The 20,459-nt window shown below is 36.7% G+C and overlaps 1 protein-coding gene across 9 annotated transcripts in view; it reads right to left on the bottom strand.

Moving 5' to 3' along the window:
• The window catches only part of KIF16B (kinesin family member 16B), a 137,274-nt gene that overhangs the window by 81,982 nt on the left and 34,833 nt on the right, over nt 1-20,459 (bottom strand). For all 9 annotated transcript variants that reach the window (XR_015283870.1, XR_015283871.1, XR_002862997.2 and 6 more), the window contains one exon: nt 19,261-19,320. Coding sequence is in view for 6 of the 9 variants with exons in the window: in XM_023923188.2 (XP_023778956.2) it covers nt 19,261-19,320 (60 nt within the window). In the remaining 3 variants the exon portion in view is untranslated. The remainder of the gene's footprint in view (nt 1-19,260; nt 19,321-20,459) is intronic.

The following is a 20,459-nucleotide window of genomic DNA, read 5'->3' as shown; positions in this document are numbered from 1 at the left end:
GACAGACCTCTGTTTCTGTTTAATAAATAAATTATAAATTACCTGAATAATCCTAGACATAATTCTTCTCAAAATGCTACATAAACAGATTGACTACTCCTCTGAATTTTCAACTGCATTGCATGATTATTACTATATTTATAAAGTTGACAGCCAGCTACTGAAGTTGCACTCACAGTACTAAGAGGCAAGCACAGCAAAAAAATTACTAAAGCTGCCAGTAAGCCCCTCAAAACACAAGAAAGCTGATTTGATTGGTTCTGTAATTAAAGGAAAACTTGAGGAATTTTACCTCTGCTTGAAATGCCAGCATCATTTCTCCTGCCTGAGGAGAAACAGCTGGAAAGTGACCTTCTGTGTCACAAGTGCTGTGCCCAAACACCATAACAAGTAATTTTATAGATTACACTCAGGCTCTCATCCGTTGTGTAATGTAAAATTATTTCAAATATTTGGTCTGAATTTGGTAGCAGCCAGTTTACACTCATGCACTTTGCACCACTATAGACACTCAGCTGAAATAATAATTTTCCTTCTCCAGCCTTTATTCATTGATACTGGCAGCAGTGCTATCAGTTCTCCTTACTGTGGTTATACCATGCCAAACTCTGAGCAATTCCCCCCAGGAGATGACCAGGCTCACCATATACCAGCACATCCTTTCTCAAGGTCTTCTTCCTTGCCACCTTCCATGCTGTGTTCCCAGTGTGTATACAACTTTACCAGTACCATGTACACGCCTCTTTTCCACTCACTGCACACAATATCTATCTGATCCTCCCAGATTCATGTGTCTTTCATGTGGATGGACCATCTTGTGACAGTAAAGTGTCATGCCATCCTCCTCCTCTTCCACAGTGTAAGTTCTCCACATTGTATACTATTTACTATCAACCACTCTTCTGTTATCCTTAGGCTCACCCAATCCTCTCTCAGATGCTCTGCTAGAAAAATTAGCTTTAAGACCAGCAAACTTCACCAGTTAACACATTTAAAGAAACCATTAAACGTGATTAAGCCCAAAAATGCACTCCATGACCACCTCCACAAAGCCCCTACAACTACAAACTTCCCTCTCCTCCCGGTACCACTGCTTCCATCACATCCTCTGTAAAAGCATTTTTATGATATTTAAATCCTTTTATTTTATTATATTTAAATCCTTACTTCCACACTAAATAAATAAGGAAATAGTTTCCTATACATCCCAGGGTCAAATGCTCCATCAACATCCACCAAGACGAGAACCAGTCCCATGCTGTTTGTAGCAGGGATCACTGTTAAACAAACCTAGATCCAGCACATGCTGAACAGACAAACCAGGATCAGCCAGCTCAAGAAAAAGTCACAGACTACAGACAACGTGACAAATATTCATGAAATAGGAAATTACTATTTAAAACCCAAGAGATTTACAGGGAGTTATGACTGTAATTTTGAAAGACATGGCAGAATAAAATACACCATTTCAAAAAAGTCTTCTCAAGAAAAGCAAATTAAATTTTCTTCACTAGTCCAGCAAATATAAACTGTTCAGAAGGCAGTATCACTCAAATTTCTGAGTCCTTCCACAACTCACTTAAGCATAACAAACATAAGTTAGAGCAACAGTTCTGAATTTAATATTTGCATTTAGCTTTAAATGCTTAATTCCACAGTGTATATTTTAGCAAACTATTTTTTATTTTTTTTAATTTTGGGAACAAAGTTTTAATTACTTTTCTGGAAACAGATGAAGGTATAACACCATACCTTCTTTCCCAGACATTATGTGCTAGCTTTTACTAGGTCAGTAAAAGAAAATACAAATTGTCACTTATGAGACACTTTTAATGCAAATTCAAAGGCTATTAAAAGGTCAGAAATCATAAAAAATATATTCCAGTTGATCTCAAGGCAAACATTTGAGGATGTTAAAAAAAGACAGGATAAAGTGCCCTTTAAAAACTATCAGTTTGGTTTTGTGTACCCAAAGCACAAAATAATTGGTGTGTTAAGCTGGCACAAATAGCATTAGCAATTGGCTGTCCATCATAAAGTGACTAGGATTTTTGATACTACACTTTTGTAAAGCAGGTAAACTCAACTGGGGAAACTGAACTTTTCTTCTGAAAACATCTTCCCTTTACTCTAATTCCAGTGAAATAGATTTCATCTTAAAATATACTCCAATTCTATCATTAATACTATACAAGATAAGCATATAAAATACAGATATAAAAACTGTGTAATTATACATAGTATACTGTCAATTGGCTTGAATTCTCTAAATTGAATAATTTCTAGTAAAATGATTGAAAGACAGAAGATACACAGGAAATGCCCACATCCTTATATTACATGTAATGGAACTACAGTTCATTTCACAATTTCAATAATGAAATTAAAATGAACAAGTCATTCTAACTTGAAACAGCCCAGTACGGTAATTAAACTTCTTTAAAGGACAACTTAAGAGGACACCAAATGCTTCAACTTTAATTGCAATACAATGACTTCAATTTCAATTATACACAATAATGAATCACACATACAGATGCCAAAGATCACAGCAGCCTTTAAAAAGGTAGGTTGAAAAAGAGGATAAACACAAAATAAGGGGAAAGGACAAGATGATAAGAGTATAAATCCAGAAATATAGTCAGGAAATAGGTACCATAATGATCAAAGGGAAGTGTCCCTTAAAAATAAATTAAATAAAAGCAACCTTTACTGAGATATCTTCAATCTGGCACCAGTTCCTAATATAAATGTCAAAAGAATTATCATATCTAATAAAAAACAAGAATACTGAAATAATATTTCATAGCCAAGACAGACATCCCAAATATTGACTGAAGGGTAAAGTTCCCATCACTTTTTTTGTTATGTTCAGCAGAAATTAAATAGAAAAATTCAGAAGGGAGGAATCTCTTGCACTGCACTACGTAATCTAAACTACAATACATTATGGCATTCTTGGCAGATTGCAGTTTTGCCACATTTGAGTATTTTTAAAATTTAGTCAATGAAAGGGAACTAGCACAGCTTTGACAACTACTAACAGAAAGTAAAGCTTCCTTGAAAGATGCAAACCTGCTGTACTTTTAGGGAAAAAATGCAAAGCAATCTACCCAATGTACAAGAAGCGACCATGGACAATTGCATTTTGCTAACTGATCTGAACCTTAACTTGGATAGCTGTCACCTTTTTTGCATTCTGAAAAACCCTTCAGGGAAATCCTTTTTGTTAGCTAATATAAAATAATAAAACAGGAATTAGTGTTCTCCAGAGGAGGTATGGTATTTGTTATATTTATATACTGTAAGAAATGAAGCAAGTTTTATTTCTTCAGTGGAAAAGCTTTATGTTATTTTTAAAACTTTACTGGGATTTGAAAACACGAGTGTGCAAAAGCTGTGTATTACGGCAGCCTTGTCTCTCACCTGAATTCTCAGTGACTCCTGACAGGTACTACAGCACCTCAAAACTATAGATCTACTGGAGATGATTTATTCCACTACCTAAATTACCCCAAAATAAAGGATTCATGCACTGATATGGTACAAAATAGAGCACTTTTTAATGACTTATAAAGACTGGCAAATGAATATCACCAGCCATAACAAATGGAGAGCAAATCCCCTCTTTCGTCCCTAAGCCTTTGAAGCATAGATGACACCAAGTTCCATTACTTCAGAAGTTAAAGATGACCTCACAATGGGTCTAAATCTAACAATTTGAACAAAAAGCAGATTAGATGTTTGAAATATTCATTTAAATGCTTCAATATTATAAACTATCAGAAGTACACAAAAAAATCTCTTTCAAAAATGCTGCCAAAAAGGACTAGGGGACAAAGAAGTAACCTTGACAAATCCTTTCCTAATGAAAACAAGGTGACAGGTGTATAAAGACCAAGAAGATCACTGGTAAACAAAAGCTACTTGTTGAAACCAGGACAAACTTTGATATTGCTTTACCAAAAGCAATCTATGGCATTAAACTTTTAAATATGTTATTTTATTAATAGTGAAAACCTTCACATTTACTGTGTAAAGCAGCTTATACTTAGACAAAACTACAGAGATTTAAACATAAAAACCAAATATAACCAAATTCTCTCCCAGGCATATTTCAATTAAGAGTATTAATGACTGTTTAAATTCAGCTAATCAATTTAGGTCTTTAGAGACTAGCAACTTTAAAGGAAAATGGCCAAAAGAAAATTCCTCAAGAGGAAACCCTCTAAAATTTCCCTGGGTTAGGGATACTGTAAGATACAATTTCCATGGGTTAATAGAATCTTAACCTTAAAATCCTCCTTTGCTCTTCTCTTATGTTCCCTATATATGATTGTAACTCTGGAATCCATCAAGGTCAATCAGACCATGGTCTTCTTCCTTCCTTACTCAAGTCCACATTGGATTTTGCTGCCATATCTCCACTGACTGAAACCAGAGAAAGAAATAATAAGAGACTGCAAGGTGATCACATAATTAAAGACTGTTAACAGAGGTAGACTATTGCAATCCAGCTGGGCACTTCAAACATACACATTTCAGCTGCTCTGAAGAGTGACTTCATACTTACCACATTATCTCATATATACTGCACTTCTCAATAGAAAAAGGTTCCCTTGCAGTGTTGGCATATGCAACACAAATGGATCTGTGCTTTTTTTTAAGGGCCAATTAACAAGTCAAATGAACACCAGAAACCTGAAACTATTTGCTTCTCTACTTTCACACAGATAACTCTTGGTTATCTGACAGTCTGACTGAGTATAAGATTTACTGTTTTCCCCAAAATTCAGAGTATCCCTGCAGCACATAACTAGTAAATTAACAAATTCTGAAGATCAATTGGCAAATCAGTATTTCAAAGTCTGGTTTGCTAAGTTCTCATCAGAAAGCTGTCACCACAGAAGCTGCAGAAGCACAAATAACAGGAGGATCCCACTGGGGGAAAAAGAAACCAAACACAAAAACCACACACACAAAACAGAGACAAGCAAAGAAATAAACAGAAGGCAAACAATCCAGACAACTATGGACATGCCATTTCTTCATGCAAAATATAATGCACAATCCAGTATCCTGACTGAATTTTAGTTTTTGGATAGCTTATCTTGGTCCTTAGAGCAATCAAACTTTGTATGATGCCTGGAAGATGGGATTTTGAATTGCTTCCCTTGACCAGAAATTCTTCTTGAAAACAAACATTTCCACATTCAAATGGAAAAAAGACAAATCATTGCTTTTTGGAAGATTAAAATATGTTCTTTTCATGAGTCATGTTCAGCAGCTTTTTTGGCCTACTATCATAGAATCATAGAAGCATTTGGGTTGAAAGGGACCCTCACAGGACACCTTCAACTAGACCAGGTTGCTCAGAGCTCCACCCATCACCTTGTCAAACCCTTGTGCTGGCCATGACATTAGCCAGTCAAAAGTCTAAGTCTGATACTACAGTCTGACCAGAGGAATGCAAATGATGGAAGATGCTGAGAAACTTCCAAGAGCAGATAACAAACCAATTTCACTCCTTATAGCGTCAAAATGCTTCTTCAGATAATCAAAGGTCTGGGCACCTTTGGATAGGAACAAAAAAGTTAAAACACTTTTATTGATGTTTTGAAATAGAATCCATCTCAGATTTGTTTCCTTATGCTCTGTGAACACAGCAACAAAATAAAAACAACAAGGGGCAATGAAAAACAGTTGAAAACAAAAATAAACTTGTCAACCTTTGACAATCAAGGGTTTAGAGCAGCGTCTGTTCAGGAAGATACTTTTTAACAGACATGTACCATAGAGAAAATCTGATAATTGAATTAAACACATTCAGAACAAATCCTTCAGCAACAGTTTGTCCAGATATTGAAAACAGGATTTTGAATGAAATTATATGTGAATATTTAACAAAAAGTTCTACAGAAGTTGACATTTTGAAGATTATTTAGTCCTTGTCTCATCTGTTGTGGATTAATTAGTCCTAATTATGTTTTCTGTATTTACATAAGGGTAAAAACTCCAGACATAGAAATGCTGATATTCATGGATGAACTATTGCTAGGCCAGAAGCTGCCTGAAACCACAAGTCTTTTCTGATAAAGTTCCTGCAAAACAATGAGACTTCTTTCACAGAGAAGGAAGTTGTGCTTGGGGAAAAAGAAATTAAGTACCCCATAGAATTCTGTCTAAACCTTGTATTTTTAAAGTATTCATACAGCCAAATTCACTTCAAAACATATGGGAATTAGACACCTAAAATACCTTCAAGCACTGATACTTCAGTACCTAAAATAGGGATAACCTGAAACACTAGCCCATTACCCTCCAACAAATAAAACTAAATTGGCACTCTCTTTAACAAGACGCTTATTGGATGAGTCAATCACTGCTGACAAGATATTTCTGTCCTTACAGGAAGATTGTAGTGGAAAGAGAAGGATATTAAGTTACATTAGATTGTCAGTGTTCAATATGTCTCAGTAACATTTTCATACTCAGAGGGAAAAATACCTAAGTGCAGCAGAACTAAAAATTCTGCATAATAAAGCAATCTTTCTATGGACCAACTGGAAAAAACCTAGAAGAGTCAGAAAAATTATCTGGAAGCAATGGAGATATGTTTAGAGTGTTGCAAAATGTCGAATGTGTAAAATTTTCTTAAGAAAGTATGTTCTTTGATGTTTAATCTTTGTTACACTTTCAAGCCTAACCAACAAGAAGGGAGATTTAACCCCTACATCAGAGAGCAGCAAACAAGCTCTAAGTGATGTCCAGATGTTAGAAAAACAAAGTTCTCTGGTAAAATTGCCTAGTTAAGGTTTAGGGCTGGACATGCTTCAGTGATCTCAGACCTCGGGGAAAGTTAACAAACCTTGGGAAGAAGGACATTGCATTTATAGTGAGCCCAGAGAATGCAGAATTTATGGTTCACAAGGACATATAGCAGAAATTCCAAGATAAGAAAGAAACTAATAAACCCAACTCACCAACTGTGCTGAAATCAGCTTTGATTGGGTAAAAGATTATTTTGGCAGGGGCAGATCACAACCACCAACCCTAGAAATCCACAGACCCAAAAGAAGAGAAAGCCTGATCAGGCAGACTAATTCACATGGGAAGTGAGAGAATAATTAACCAACAGAAGAGGGAATACCAATTAATAAGAGACCTAGGTGACTTGCACCCAATGTACACTAATTTCTTTCTTTGTTAAAATGTATAAAAATATATAAATAACAAAAAGTTCTAACAGTTGGTGTGCTTGATTTGTGGAATACCACCGGGTACCCAGGGCTGATCAACTCAGAAATAAATGTTCAGTGTCTCTCTCTCTCTCTAGTGTTTAATTATTGGTTTGTTGCACATCAGGTAACACATCTGATTTTTGTGGTCAAGAGCTTCTCATGCTTGCATTGAGGGCTTAAACTACCAAAGGCCAAAGAGATGGAACAGACCCACTGCCTACTTTTGAAGGCTGCACTGCCATCCAGAAGACAAGACACTTCATCAATAGTTTTCCAGACAACTAGCACATACATAGTTATCTCCCAATAAAAGCAAATACTGGAAATGGACGTCAAGAAATACTAGAAATGACAGCATTAGGGAAGTTATTGATAAGACGGTTGAAAATGGAAGAAGATTTCTCTACGCATAATATTGCTCAAGGAACCTAAAGGGGAAACAGGAAATTTCACTTCAAAGTATGAAAGAACATTTACTGTGTGGACAAGAGGAACAAGAGATAGGAGAGGAGTAAAAAAAAATATTTCAGAAAATTGAAATCTGGTTTGGGCTTACTAGTAACATTTCCTTAAAAGGTGAAGGAGTAAGTACAGCTGAGTATTTAGCTTGCTGTGTTTTGGATGAAAAGTGGTTACATAACCACCATTCTTTTTCTATAGGCTGTCTCCCTTAAAAATACTTATCATAAACAGCTCAGATAAGACAAAATACTAACAGCTGAAAAAAAATTGATTGTGTCTAATTGTGACTGACAAGAAAATTCCCGGGTTAAAACAAAAAAAAAAGTGTTCTGTCACTGAAGGACACGACGTATTGAGGGCTCCCCAGACAATCAGACACACAGCAGCCACTTTGTGAGGCCAAAAAGCCTTTATTGCAGGGTTTTCTCAACCCTTATATCCTTCTCCAACCAGGTCATCCTGACTGGTAGAAGGAACAACACCCCTCTCATCCCATTGATGGGATAAGAGAGAAAAACATGCTCAGAACATCTGTGCCTTGTTTTGGGAAAGTAATTCCTTATTTACACAAATAATCCTTGAGCGAGAATGGTTCCCAAGACATTCCCTTGGGAACAGTTAGTGTCTGAGAGCTTGAATATTGTCTCAGGTTCAGAAAATCATGTCCACAGTGTTCCAAGCAAACAACTCTGAAATGTCTGAGATCCCCACTGAAGTGACAGCCTACACATTAAATTAGGAAAAGCTCTTTTGCTCTGTATTGCATCAATGAAGCTGCTCCTCTTCTTAGTGGGTGTCTGTTTAGCTTTTGGTTTTTGTAAAGCTGCATGTACAATATCAAATTTCTATCCCATGTTTTATTTCATTATGACATGGGTATGGCTTCTGGAATAGCAAAATAAATTTTGAATCACTAGCCTCAAAAGTAGTACATGCTATTTGGGAGGCATTGCAAACAGAAGAGGAGATAGGGAACACACCATCAGTGGATGGCTATGCTTTATCTTTTGTGCACATGCCCAAGTTACGTTTGGGACTATCCTGGGACTTTAAATAAAATTAAAAATAATGTTCTTCTTTTATAAGCAATGACTCAATAATTTATACAGCCATCAACTATGAAAGAGGATATTGATTTCCTTGTGCATATGGATAAGGCACAAACTATGTCTTCTCCTAGATAATGGAACAAAGAATTAACACTATACCATTGGCTGTATTGGTTTCAGTGCATTTAAAACAGGAAGTTTAGTAGAAGTAAGACACTTCCTTCTTTTGAGATGAAGAAACTTCTACTATCCAAAACCACAAAGAAAACCACCACTGCAGAAACTTCCTAAGCAGTTTTTCCCCCATTTTCCAGAGCATTAGATCGTAGCACCCTTATCAAGCAAGAAAAGCCAATTAAAGAGTCAGCAAAAGGCAAGATCAGAAAACTGCAGTTTTGTTGTGGGCAGCTTACTGTAAAAATGCAGGTGCTCCTGCATCAGCCCAGAGAGGCATCAATAGCTGTCTGCAATGAAGGCCAGTCAAAAAGGCAGATGCAGAATGTAAAACCACTTAAATGAGCAACTGCTAAGACAGTGAAGCTAAAATGATGGAAAATTAATGATGCAATTCCTGTAAAGAATAAGGAAATTACAGGAGCAGTTCTCAGTCTCATGAGGTCAGCTCACCTTTTCCATTTTTCATTATTTCTCTTTCCCTCTTGGAACAGATTGTCAGGAGCTCACTGCCAACACACAGCTGGCTACTAATACATGGAAACCCCACTATTGTGGTGGTGCCCCAAAGCACCTCTACATTTAATGTGCTTCAAGAATTTCCATCAGAAGGTTTGGCATTTTCAAAGTTATTTTTCAGGAAATTTCGCCTTCATTCCTAGAATCCAACAACCAACTTAAGCTGAAATGCCTGCTCCTTGGCACCTCACACTTCATACAGATAGAACTACTGACATCTGAGAAAAGTCCCCTGAACAGAGCTGCAGGACTTGGCTAATTGTAAGCAGAGGTTCCTATTTTGGCTTTCTGGACACTAGCCTGTAAAATCCTGTTTTCCAGTGGCTTATAACACTTAAACCATCAAAGCTGCTGTTTTCCATTCTGGAGCATCTGCTGCAGGCTGGTTCCTGTCCCCGCTAGCCTGGCCTAAAGAAAAACTATTGTTGTTTCAAGAAGTAAGGCACCCAGAGCAAATTTGGTTTGTCCCAAGTGGAGGAGGCTTCAGAGTCTCCTATGTGCAAACACACAGAGCACACACTAACCTCAAAGGCCAATTAAACCTACATACAGCAACACTGACATTCAGGGCACAGAACAAGACTTTTCTTGCCATTACTGGCGCTACCAAGCAGGAGATATTGTACCTCCCAGCTCAGAGACAGCAACTCCACCCTCAGTATTCTTCATGCTGATGCTAAAAAGGGGAAAAGGCCTGGCTGGTAGACAGGCTATTTTCATTCATCTCCTCTTCCATATGCATTACAAAACAGCCTTTAATTACATTATAACATATTTTCTACAGGACCTGTAAATAATTCATTTCATAGACTTTATTCTGGGAATGAATTGAGAAGGCAGTAGACTATTAGCTACAGGACTCCTACCTCATTTGTTGCTAAAGCTGGATGATAAATGAGACAAGGAATTATAGAGAGAAAAAAACCCTAGGCTCATAGCAAATACATTTATTAATTTTAAAAGCTATTTTGGGGTTTGTATGTTTCTAGGGCAATGGGAGAATTAAGTGTTTCACTTATCTAGAGTTCTGTTACTTTTTACCTAGATATTCATCTCTACCTCTGTAGAGATTAATCTAAAGTAATAAATTTCTTTGAATCTGTGAATTTCTTCCTCTGGATCAACATGTGAGCCATCCTACTGAATGAAATTGGAGGAAGAAGGACTATGCATACTAGCAAGCAACAAGCACCAAGGAGAAAAAACAGAGTTCAGGACTAGCAAGACAACAGTGAAGACTTCACAAAGGAATATGCATAGTTAGATGAACATTCTTGACTGGTTGCAACAGCCACAGTCTGTGCTGCCACTGGTGTTTAAGACTGTATGAATCAAGGCTAATGCCCAGCTGCCATTTAAGATGCAAAGTCAGGTACACAACACTACCATGCACACAAAGGTATCAAAATCACACAGCAACAATCTCCTAAATATACTGCTAAAAACACCAGCAGAATAAAATGGTTCCAGCAGTTCATATCACATTGTCATTAGAAACAGCTCATTTGTGAGGCAGATATAAAATTGGGGGTCATCTAAACTGTTGATGTTGAAATGCTTCTTCTTCATCCCATAGCCAAATCCAAAGAGAAATACACATTTTGTCTCTCTCTCTCTCTCTTAATACTTCTCTGCTGATCCTTTGGGAGAAACAGTTCTTAGGATATATTTTTTCTTTCAGGAGTTTCCACTGATTTCAATTTAGACCACCTTCCTGGCACAAGATAATTAATAGGGAAGCAGAACAAATGCCCAGGAGGAACTGCTGAACAAGTGGCACCAGAGCTGTAGAAAGGATTTCAAGAGCAACCCATTCTGCCTGACTCCTTTCATTTGAAAACCGCCTACAAGCTCTAGCAATGCATTAAAGCTAAGCATGGCCTGAATAATCTACAAATGCAGGACCCCACTTGCAAGGAGGAGGGCAGTGAAATATTTGGCAGTGTGGTTACTCCTAGACACTTGAGGGCCTCTTTTGAAATGCACAGCCTTATCAACTGAACTATTCAACCCTGGCTTAATCAGTGGTAGGTGAGCTCAGAAACCGTAGTCCCCAGTTGTGCTTCTCTTATGGCCCAGCTGGTTCCAAGAGGAAAAACAGTTTAAAATTGAAATAAAAAACAATCAGTAGCATTAGGCATCTCTTGATCACAACTTTCTAGCAGAAACTGAAAGTTAAAAGTGGTCAGCCCACCACAAAGGCATCACAAGCAGCTATAGCATCTGCAAGAGAAAAAGGAGATTTCTTAATCAGATGAACACAGGTGGCAGAAAGACTTGAAAGCAGACAATTATTCCTTTTGAAATCTACTTTTGACTGCTGCACTCAGCATTCCTCAGGTGGCTGGGACCCTTTCAATACTGCTTCTATTAGGAAAAGAGCTACAGTAGATGAGTAGTACCAGTTCCCAATTCAGTACTTTTTTCATGCTCTGACAACAGCAAGCCAAGGCTGAGACGGACAAAGCACTGAAAAAAATAATTGGTGAGTGAAGAGCAATGAGAGCTGCTCCTCTGAAGAAAAAGCAATTTGTATCTCAGAAAAACCATATAACCCCTTAAAAAGTTCCTGTCTGTTTGCTTTTATAGAAAATTCTCTCCATTCTCTTTTCTTTCTTCTTGGTTTGCATTAGCCTAGGTATACTTACCAGACTGAAGAAAAGAGGATTATTAGGTAAAGTAATAATCATCACTTAATAGTGGCATCTGTTCAGTCATATAGTATGAAAAAAACAATGTCTCTTTAATGTAAAACCAATCATACTTGGATAATCTCTGTCCAAACTCAAATTCCAAAGGAGAATTCTTCTGACCAGAATAGATGATGTTATAAACTGCTGCTAGCAACAACCACTGCTAGCAACTGCTACACTAGGGAAATAAATACATAATGCACAAGGCCAGGTATAAAAAAACAAATTCTAATAAAACTGAGAGCTAAACTTGATATTACTCATCACTGCTCAGAAGGCAGGAACTGTGGTTAAATAATGTAGAAGGACCAAGAACAGTAAACATTCCCTTGTTATCAGGCAACTTTCTTTAAAAAAGATGGAAAAAACTGAACAAATTTATTAAATTTTCATGCACTGAAACTCAATTATAAATCTACAAAAGTAATTAATCAAGGGAAAAATGTTGAAAGAAGCAGTTATAAATATGAACTGCATATCATTGCCATTGGTGTTTCAGCTGCAAAATTCAGTGAAAGTAATTAGCAGAAGTGGCCTGGTGAAAGACCTCTATGTCCAAAATCCTGTTTGCCTTCTCCACTGTATTACCTGATAAAATAAAAGATACCGCCTCTCTCTGAAACTGATCTCTTACATCTCTAAAATATCAAGGATAGAAATTTAAGAAAATAAATATATTTTAAAGGCTTTAGCCAAATTTGTCAAACATTCTAGATATACTGTCAGTTGAAAAAGAGGGTTGAAAAATGCACTGAAAAACAACTGCAATAAATCTTAATGTACATAATCACTTTGCAGTGCATTACAACTGTGAATTGTTGTTCAGAAGTGGTTTTGTCAGAACAGTTACTCAGGTTCTTCAGGACTTGCTCCTAAGGCAATGTTTTGGCATTCTCATAAACTTACTTTAGTGAATGCGAACAGCAATGAAATTCAAGATACTGCAAATCATTTTCCTTTAAAATATTTGAATTAAATCCAAATTAAGCATGCAGAAGAACCTGATTATTGTATCTGCAGTGACATCTAGTGCAAGAAATCAAAACCACAGTTGAACTGACTTCTAAAGAAAAGATGCTACTGACCAAGATAAACAAGAATAGCCAACATCAGCCCTCTTAAAACTTTCATAATATCTTTGCCTTTGCACAGAGCTCACAAGACAGGTCAAGGCAATTCTATTAAACATAATATGTTAATAAGAGAATACTTATTGTGAATGTGCATTTTTCTTTTCCATACAAATTCAGTTTGATAAATTAACATATATTACATAATGGTTGGAAGACAAACTGTTGTTGAGAAAGCCAACATCCATAGGAACAGAGCTGCTACTCTATTTATTCTATGAACTTTTCTAAAAGAAAACAAATTCAGCAGCAACATCTGACTTAAATTTTTTCTACGAGCTTCATAGCTGTGCAATCCTGTGTTAATTTTGCAGAGATTTTTAAATCTCTTAAAAATTCAAGCAGATGACATAGCTTTTAGAGAGGAAACAAAAACTGAAAGCATGCAATAAGAGTTTTCAAATACAAACAGATGATAAAAGAAGTTATAAAACATCAAATAAGATTTATTCAAGTCGAAGTACAGATGTAGTTCTCCCTTTGGAAATAAACAGATATGCTTCGAACACAGACAACAACAGATTATAACCAAAATGCAACATCAATATCTCTAACTAACAACTAGTTTACAAAAATGATTCACTTACTGAAATATGAAAAAAACCTTAGAAATAATTCCTGCTAAACATACAAATAAACACATATGCTAAAGCTGCGAATAGTTCAAGTACAGTAGCATGTAGGCATTGCTTTACATACAAATGCATACCAGTCTTGTAACTCCATTATTTTCATTTGACCTGTAAAAAGAACCAATTTTAGAGTCTGTTCTTCACAGGCATGTGAGCAGAGGTCTTTAAAATTCACATGCACTTTTTAAGGGCAGGATTAAAGCCTGTTTACTTTTTAGAAGTTCTACAGTTTGTTTTTCAGGAGACAAGAGCTTGTACAACTCCTCTGCCACCATCAAAAGTGGAAGTAGACACTTTTAGGAGTAGAATTTTAGGCGAAAGCAGAAGGTGCTAATTGAGAGCACTTCCCACCTGAGGACTGAGCTTGTTAAAGAAATGACATGAAAGAATGAAGAAAACAAATGCTCATCAAAGGGCAACATAGGCAGAACACAACACAAGTGAGAGGAGGAAAAGCTGACAAGTGGGTCACAGTTAGTAAGTAGTAACAAAAAGGCGAAAAACCAGGAAAATGGTGATATATGCCCAGCATTTCAGGCAGAAGAACCGAGACAATAGTGTTTAAATATCGCTCAGCAACTGTGGTTTAAAGATTATCTGGGAATGCAAATAAATGTAGACAAATGCAGCATTTACACAGAACACAACAAACTGCTCTTGAGGGAGCTCACTATGGTATGCAAGCCACCATGGAAAGCAAATTGTTAAAATTAAATATATTTGCTTGTGCCACCCTAATCTACACATCATAATGAGCAACACAACTGCTCTGAGTTTTGGTCTCCTAGTGTCCTTGCTGCATATAGCCAATATTCCTAAAGAAAGAAAATTCCTCTGCTTAGATGAGTATATCCACCAAAATAATTTTTGGTATTAGTTTGTATTTATTCATCATGGTGAGTCAAGGGTATTTAATCTCCCCCAAAAAGAGGCATGACATAAACAAACAGTAGATGTTAATGCTTGAAGATAAGCAGTTTTCATACAGTTTTCTTCCTCAAGTAAGAACAACACTTGTTAAGGCATAAATATCACTATTAAACAGCAGTTAACCAAAGAGCACAAGAAAGAAAAAGAATAATCAAATAAATCATCAATAAACAGTGTTCAATAACATATTTACACAGCATGTGGTAAAGAGCTGCAGCAGAATTAGTATTATTGATGCAAGTGAGGTGGTGTCACTAAATCCAACAGGACAAAGCCAGCTGAAGTAGTGACTAGTTAAACTATTGATCACAAGAATTAGACATGCACACAAAAAACCCTGTCCTTTAATAGACTCCCAAGATAGATCTCTCTACATCCTTTGACATCAGTTGACCATCAACACACAAAGCTAATGACATGATTAGAATCAGATATCAGGATAAGCAAATAAAAGGGAATTTTAAATCTACTTCAAGCTAAAAAATAATAAAAGAAGAGCATTTAAACACCTTTACACTAGCTACAAATGACATACATTAAAAAGCAACAGCTCAAAGTCATACCAGTTTCTACACAAACAGAAAAAAGGAAAGACATTTAAAAGAGAATTGGGAAGAAAAACCAACAGAGAATTATATAAAGGAGTGCACATTTTAAAAAGATTAATCTAAAAGCTGCTAAAGGTTAGAGAAAAAAATTGAAACATGCACAAAAGATGACAAAAAAAAAGGTGACACAGAAAAAAAAAGATCTCTAGGAGAATGACAACATATGCAGTCAAATAAAGCAGACACATCAAAAGAAGTTTTGTACCAATTAATGCCTCAAGGCAAGAGGAAAATCAAAAGCTGGATAGGTTATCCTAACATCTTAGACCCAATGACTGATCTTCAGCAGAACAGTATAAAAAGCACTAAACTAAGGAAAAGAGCAAACAAGATTTTTTCCCTCCTCCTCCTCCTCTTCTTTTTGGAAATGTATATGAAAGAACATTTCAAGAAAGCAAAAAAAAAAAAAAATCACACAAAGATCCAACAAGCTTGAGATGAAAGCTAAATCCTTCAGTTAAGTGCTGAGGTTGCAAGACATCTGAAGACAGAGAAGCAATGTAAAGCTACACTATTCTGTAAGGTTCAATCCTATAGTGACATTTAAAGAAATAACCCAAAACCTGTGGAACCAAACACTATCACCTTGGGTTCCAATGCAGTATTTTACCCAATGGTGAAGCATCATCCACATATTTATTAAAACTATTAAGCATTAAAATATCTTTGCTTTTTATTAAAAAAGACAGGTGACAGATTGCAATGCTAAGCAAGAGTGTCAGTTTGTATTACAGTAAGAAGATAAAGGATGAAAACAAACTTCACTACTAGAAACAATGCTTGGCACTTCATGCAGATCAATAGCACCAAGAGCCTGCCATGGTACACAATAAAGAATCCTTTATACAGAATCAGCACAAACTTAAACTCTGATGTATTCAGTGTCCTAAGCTTTGAATATAGAAAATGAGAAGATCTGGGCTTTAGGTGTGAGTTGACAATAATTCAGACTTCAGAGGAAGCCAGACAGTCACCCTCCAAAATGATTCTGCCAAAAGCACAAAAGAAAGCGAGCACACTACCAGTGCTACCATCCCCAGCCCAGGATATGTCCATCAGTCATCAACAGAATGAAGGACTACACAAGATGCTCACAGCTGATAGTGGCATTCAGCCACTGCACACTACCCCAAATCCAAAACTGACAACATTTGCAGATGGGATAAGTTCAACATATTCAGTCTTAAGATGGAAAAACATAACTTTGGGTTAACTACACACAAACATCAAAGGGGATAAAAGCTACCAATAAAAATAAGGAAGAATACTGGGATGCACATGTCAGCTGCACATATGGTACAGTGCTGAGTGGAATAATTGAATTTTAAGCTGCCAAATACTTTTTATCAAAAGCTTACCTTCACACAGTATTTTCTGTTCCTTGGTACTTCCTAGCTGGATAGTATTTTCCATTCTCTATGAATTATTTTCAAGGCAGCATTTAGATGCTGCTGGTCTAATTTTAAACAAGGTTCAAAGTAACTGGCAAGGGTGAAAATATTTAAGGAACATCTTCCCTGCATAACATGGTTTCTTTGTGAGGCATCTTTGCCTGATGGAAGCACTGTACTCATCAAAAGCCAGGTAACTCCTTCCAGCAATATCTGTGGATCTAGTGGAACACACCAGCATGCCCTGTGATTCTTACTTGTATTTTACAAGGCTTATGCAAAATCATTTCAATTATTTTGGATTTAAACATTTATAGATTTTCCCATCAGCCTGTGAGAACAATTCAAAATCATGTGAACTTCAATATTTAGAACTTAGTACAAAAAAGCATAACCACATACAATAAAATAGGGAATCCCATTCAGCTACAAACAAGCGCACTTCCATCTTGGAAGCATATGCCTTAAAGATCTGGAGCAAAAAGTGCTAGAAAGTGAAAAGCAAATGATTTTTAGTTCTCCAAGCCTGTTGCAGGGCAGGAATTGGAAGGCACCAACTATCTCAGGACAGCATAGCCAGGGGAAAGGTTTTAAATATAATACAAACATGAAGTTCTAAGTACCTTAATGAAGAATGTCATGAAAGTTACTGAATTATGGCATGGGGAAAGTGGCAGGTGTGACTTCAGTGATGTGGACATATAAAGATGGCCTCACTTCTCAGAGTGCCAAGACAATCTGTTTTTACAGATTAAAACATTTATGGTCTCTGTGTGCAAGGGAAGGATGCAAATGACCAAACAAAAACCCCAGTAAACTCACAGAGAATTTATAACAAAAAACACCACTGCTCTCTAAAGTTTAAAATCTTCTTTCCAGTGACTCAGCCTGGCAAACTTCCAAAAGCCCTTTCCCACTCATATGCTGTCAGTGATTTCACAAATCATTAAACAAGAAGTGAATAAAAATATGGATACCTTCAGTGAAATGATGTAAAATAAAACAGTACAACTAAGAAATCTTGTGCACATTTTCAGGGGGCTTGGGACAAAGAAAGTTTAATCAACTGCCTTTAACCCAAAAATGGAATATAAGCTATATTCATACACTCAGATATCATCCTGTGGGAGTGCAGTTCATACAGAAGCTGCAAGAATTACGGTAAAAAAGCTCAGTACTAAAAAATCAGAAATTACAGCTTCTTAAAGAACTTTAGATTCAGTATTTAAATGCAGCTCTCCCTTGTTTATATGTATTGTTCAGTTAACACCTCCTCTGATCCTGTAATTTCTGTGCATGAATTCAGTGCATTTCCAACATAGAGCTTTCAAAACTTCCCATATGCAACATAATGTTCAGTTCCACAATTGACCAAAATTCACAAATGCTGCATGTGACAATGGATGTCCCAATCCACAGTGAACAGAGAATTAACAAAGCATTAGGTATGTATAGATGCTTCAAAATAAAATAACAGAAATAACATCAAGTTGAAGCCAAAACATATCTTATGAATATGCAATTGATAATTCCCAGTTCAGTATCTAGACAGACATTAAACAGTCCATTCTGTCATGTAAACTGCTAAGCAGTTACCAACCCTGCTCCGTTCTCTCTGCTATTTGTGCTTTATTATATTTTATTTTAGTTTTAAGCACAAAGCCATTCAACTCACGTGGAAGTCAGATCAAAGACAGTGATGGACTTGAAGAAAAAAATTAAAGAAATCAAAAAGTGATTTCAAGAAAGAAGAAAAATCAAGTTTGATATCAGTGATATGGAGAATTTAAAAATTACTTCTAAATGCTTGCTTGAATTGCACTACAAACAAGTTATGTTCAGCAAATCATGAAAGCTTAAGCTTTGTTTTCAAAATTTTTATTTAACAGAACAGTTAAAACACTTGGCAACAAAAATATTAGTTGACATGTTAAAAAACGAATTGTGGGAATTATTTCTCTGAGTGTGCACGCATGCAAATTCATGTGTGTGCTTGTACAAATGCATGGAATCATCAAGTAGCTCATTAAAATATAACCTCAGACTGCCACTTTAATCATGCAACAAATACCAATATAAAATCTCCCCAGGACAATGGAAAATCCATATCTACTGTGCACCACATCCACTGAGATACGCAGTGTAAGATAAGAAGTGATTATTCACAGGTCTTGCTGGTACCACACAAATACCAAGGATATGAGGGAATCACTTGTCCCTAGCCCAGGTTTTCTGCATTTGTAACTCAATAAAACCATTCATCAATTTAAAGATTTGTTAAAAATGAGCTGTTTTGCACTGTGTGGTCACTATGGTGAGTAACAGAAAGAGTTGAGCCAGAGAAGATGACTTAGAAAGATAAATTTTCTTTTAAGGAAAAACACTACGGCTAGGTCAAATGCCAAGAGGAAAATTTATTTATTTGCCTTACTTTCAGAATATCTTGAGTTTCATTCCACTTGTTAGTCCACTCTTTGGTCAGTTCTTGTACCTATGAAAGAAAACAAATATTGAAGAAAATCACATCTCTTCCAAAGTTCTTGATAAATGCATTCTCAAAGAAGTACTAAGTATTTGTGCAATTCTTTGTGAAGTTTAATATTTAAACATACAGAAGAGCACTGATGCTCGTGCAATAAGTTGTCATACCTACAATACTTCTCCCTCAAGACACAAAATTCTTATTTACACCGTAAGATGAAATGAAATTCTGGGATAATTACTGCAAATAATTGTCTACCTTCAAATAGTTTCATAAAGTGCTTCAGGTCTACAAAGTCTACTGCCACAGACTGATCCCTTAGCTATAACAGGACAGCTCTTTTCCCATGGTACAGGTAAGCATGTTAAGGCAAAAATCCCCTCCAGGGGATGGCATGCAGAGGAAGAGGCACACCAATAGCCTTCAGGAGCAAACCAGAGCAAAATTTACTGAAACTTAGAAACTACCCACTTCATTGTTATCAGCACAGAAGTGAGAAGATGCTTGCAAAGGCATTACAGACAGGGAGAACACTGTGTATAGAATCATTTAGGTTGGAAAAGACCTTAAGATCATCAAGTCCAATGGCTAACCCAGCACTGCCAAGCCACTACTGCACCACATCCCTCTGAAGTGCCACATTTATAAGTCATTTAAATCTCTCTAGAGATGGTGTATCAATTGCTTCCCTGGGCAGCTTTTTCCAATGTTCGACAACCCTTTCCATTAAGAATTTTTTCCTAATATCCAATCTAAACCTCGCCTGAAGCAACCTGAGGCCATTTCTTCTTGTCCTTTCGCTTTTACCTAGGAGAAATCTGAACCCTACCTGGCTACAACCTCCTTTTACATAACTGTAGAAAATGAGGTCACCCCTGAGCCTCCGTTTTTCCAGGTTAAACAACCACAGCCCCCTCAGCCACTCTGCCCTCACACTTGTGCTCCAGATACTTCCCCAGCTCTCACTGTCCTTCTCTGGACTCACTCCAGCATGTCAGTGTCCTTTCTGAAGTGAGGGGACCAGAACTGAACACAGCACTCAAGGTGTGGCCTCACCAGTACCAAGTAGAGAGGAAGAATCACTTCCCTGATGCTGCTGGCCACACCGCTGCTGATACAGGCCAGGTGCTGTTGGCTTTCCTGGCCAC

Source organism: Cyanistes caeruleus, chromosome 2, assembly GCF_971803275.1.
Source record: "Cyanistes caeruleus chromosome 2, bCyaCae1.hap1.1, whole genome shotgun sequence".
NCBI lineage: Eukaryota > Metazoa > Chordata > Aves > Passeriformes > Paridae > Cyanistes > Cyanistes caeruleus.
This window is presented reverse-complemented; position numbering and strand designations above follow the sequence as displayed.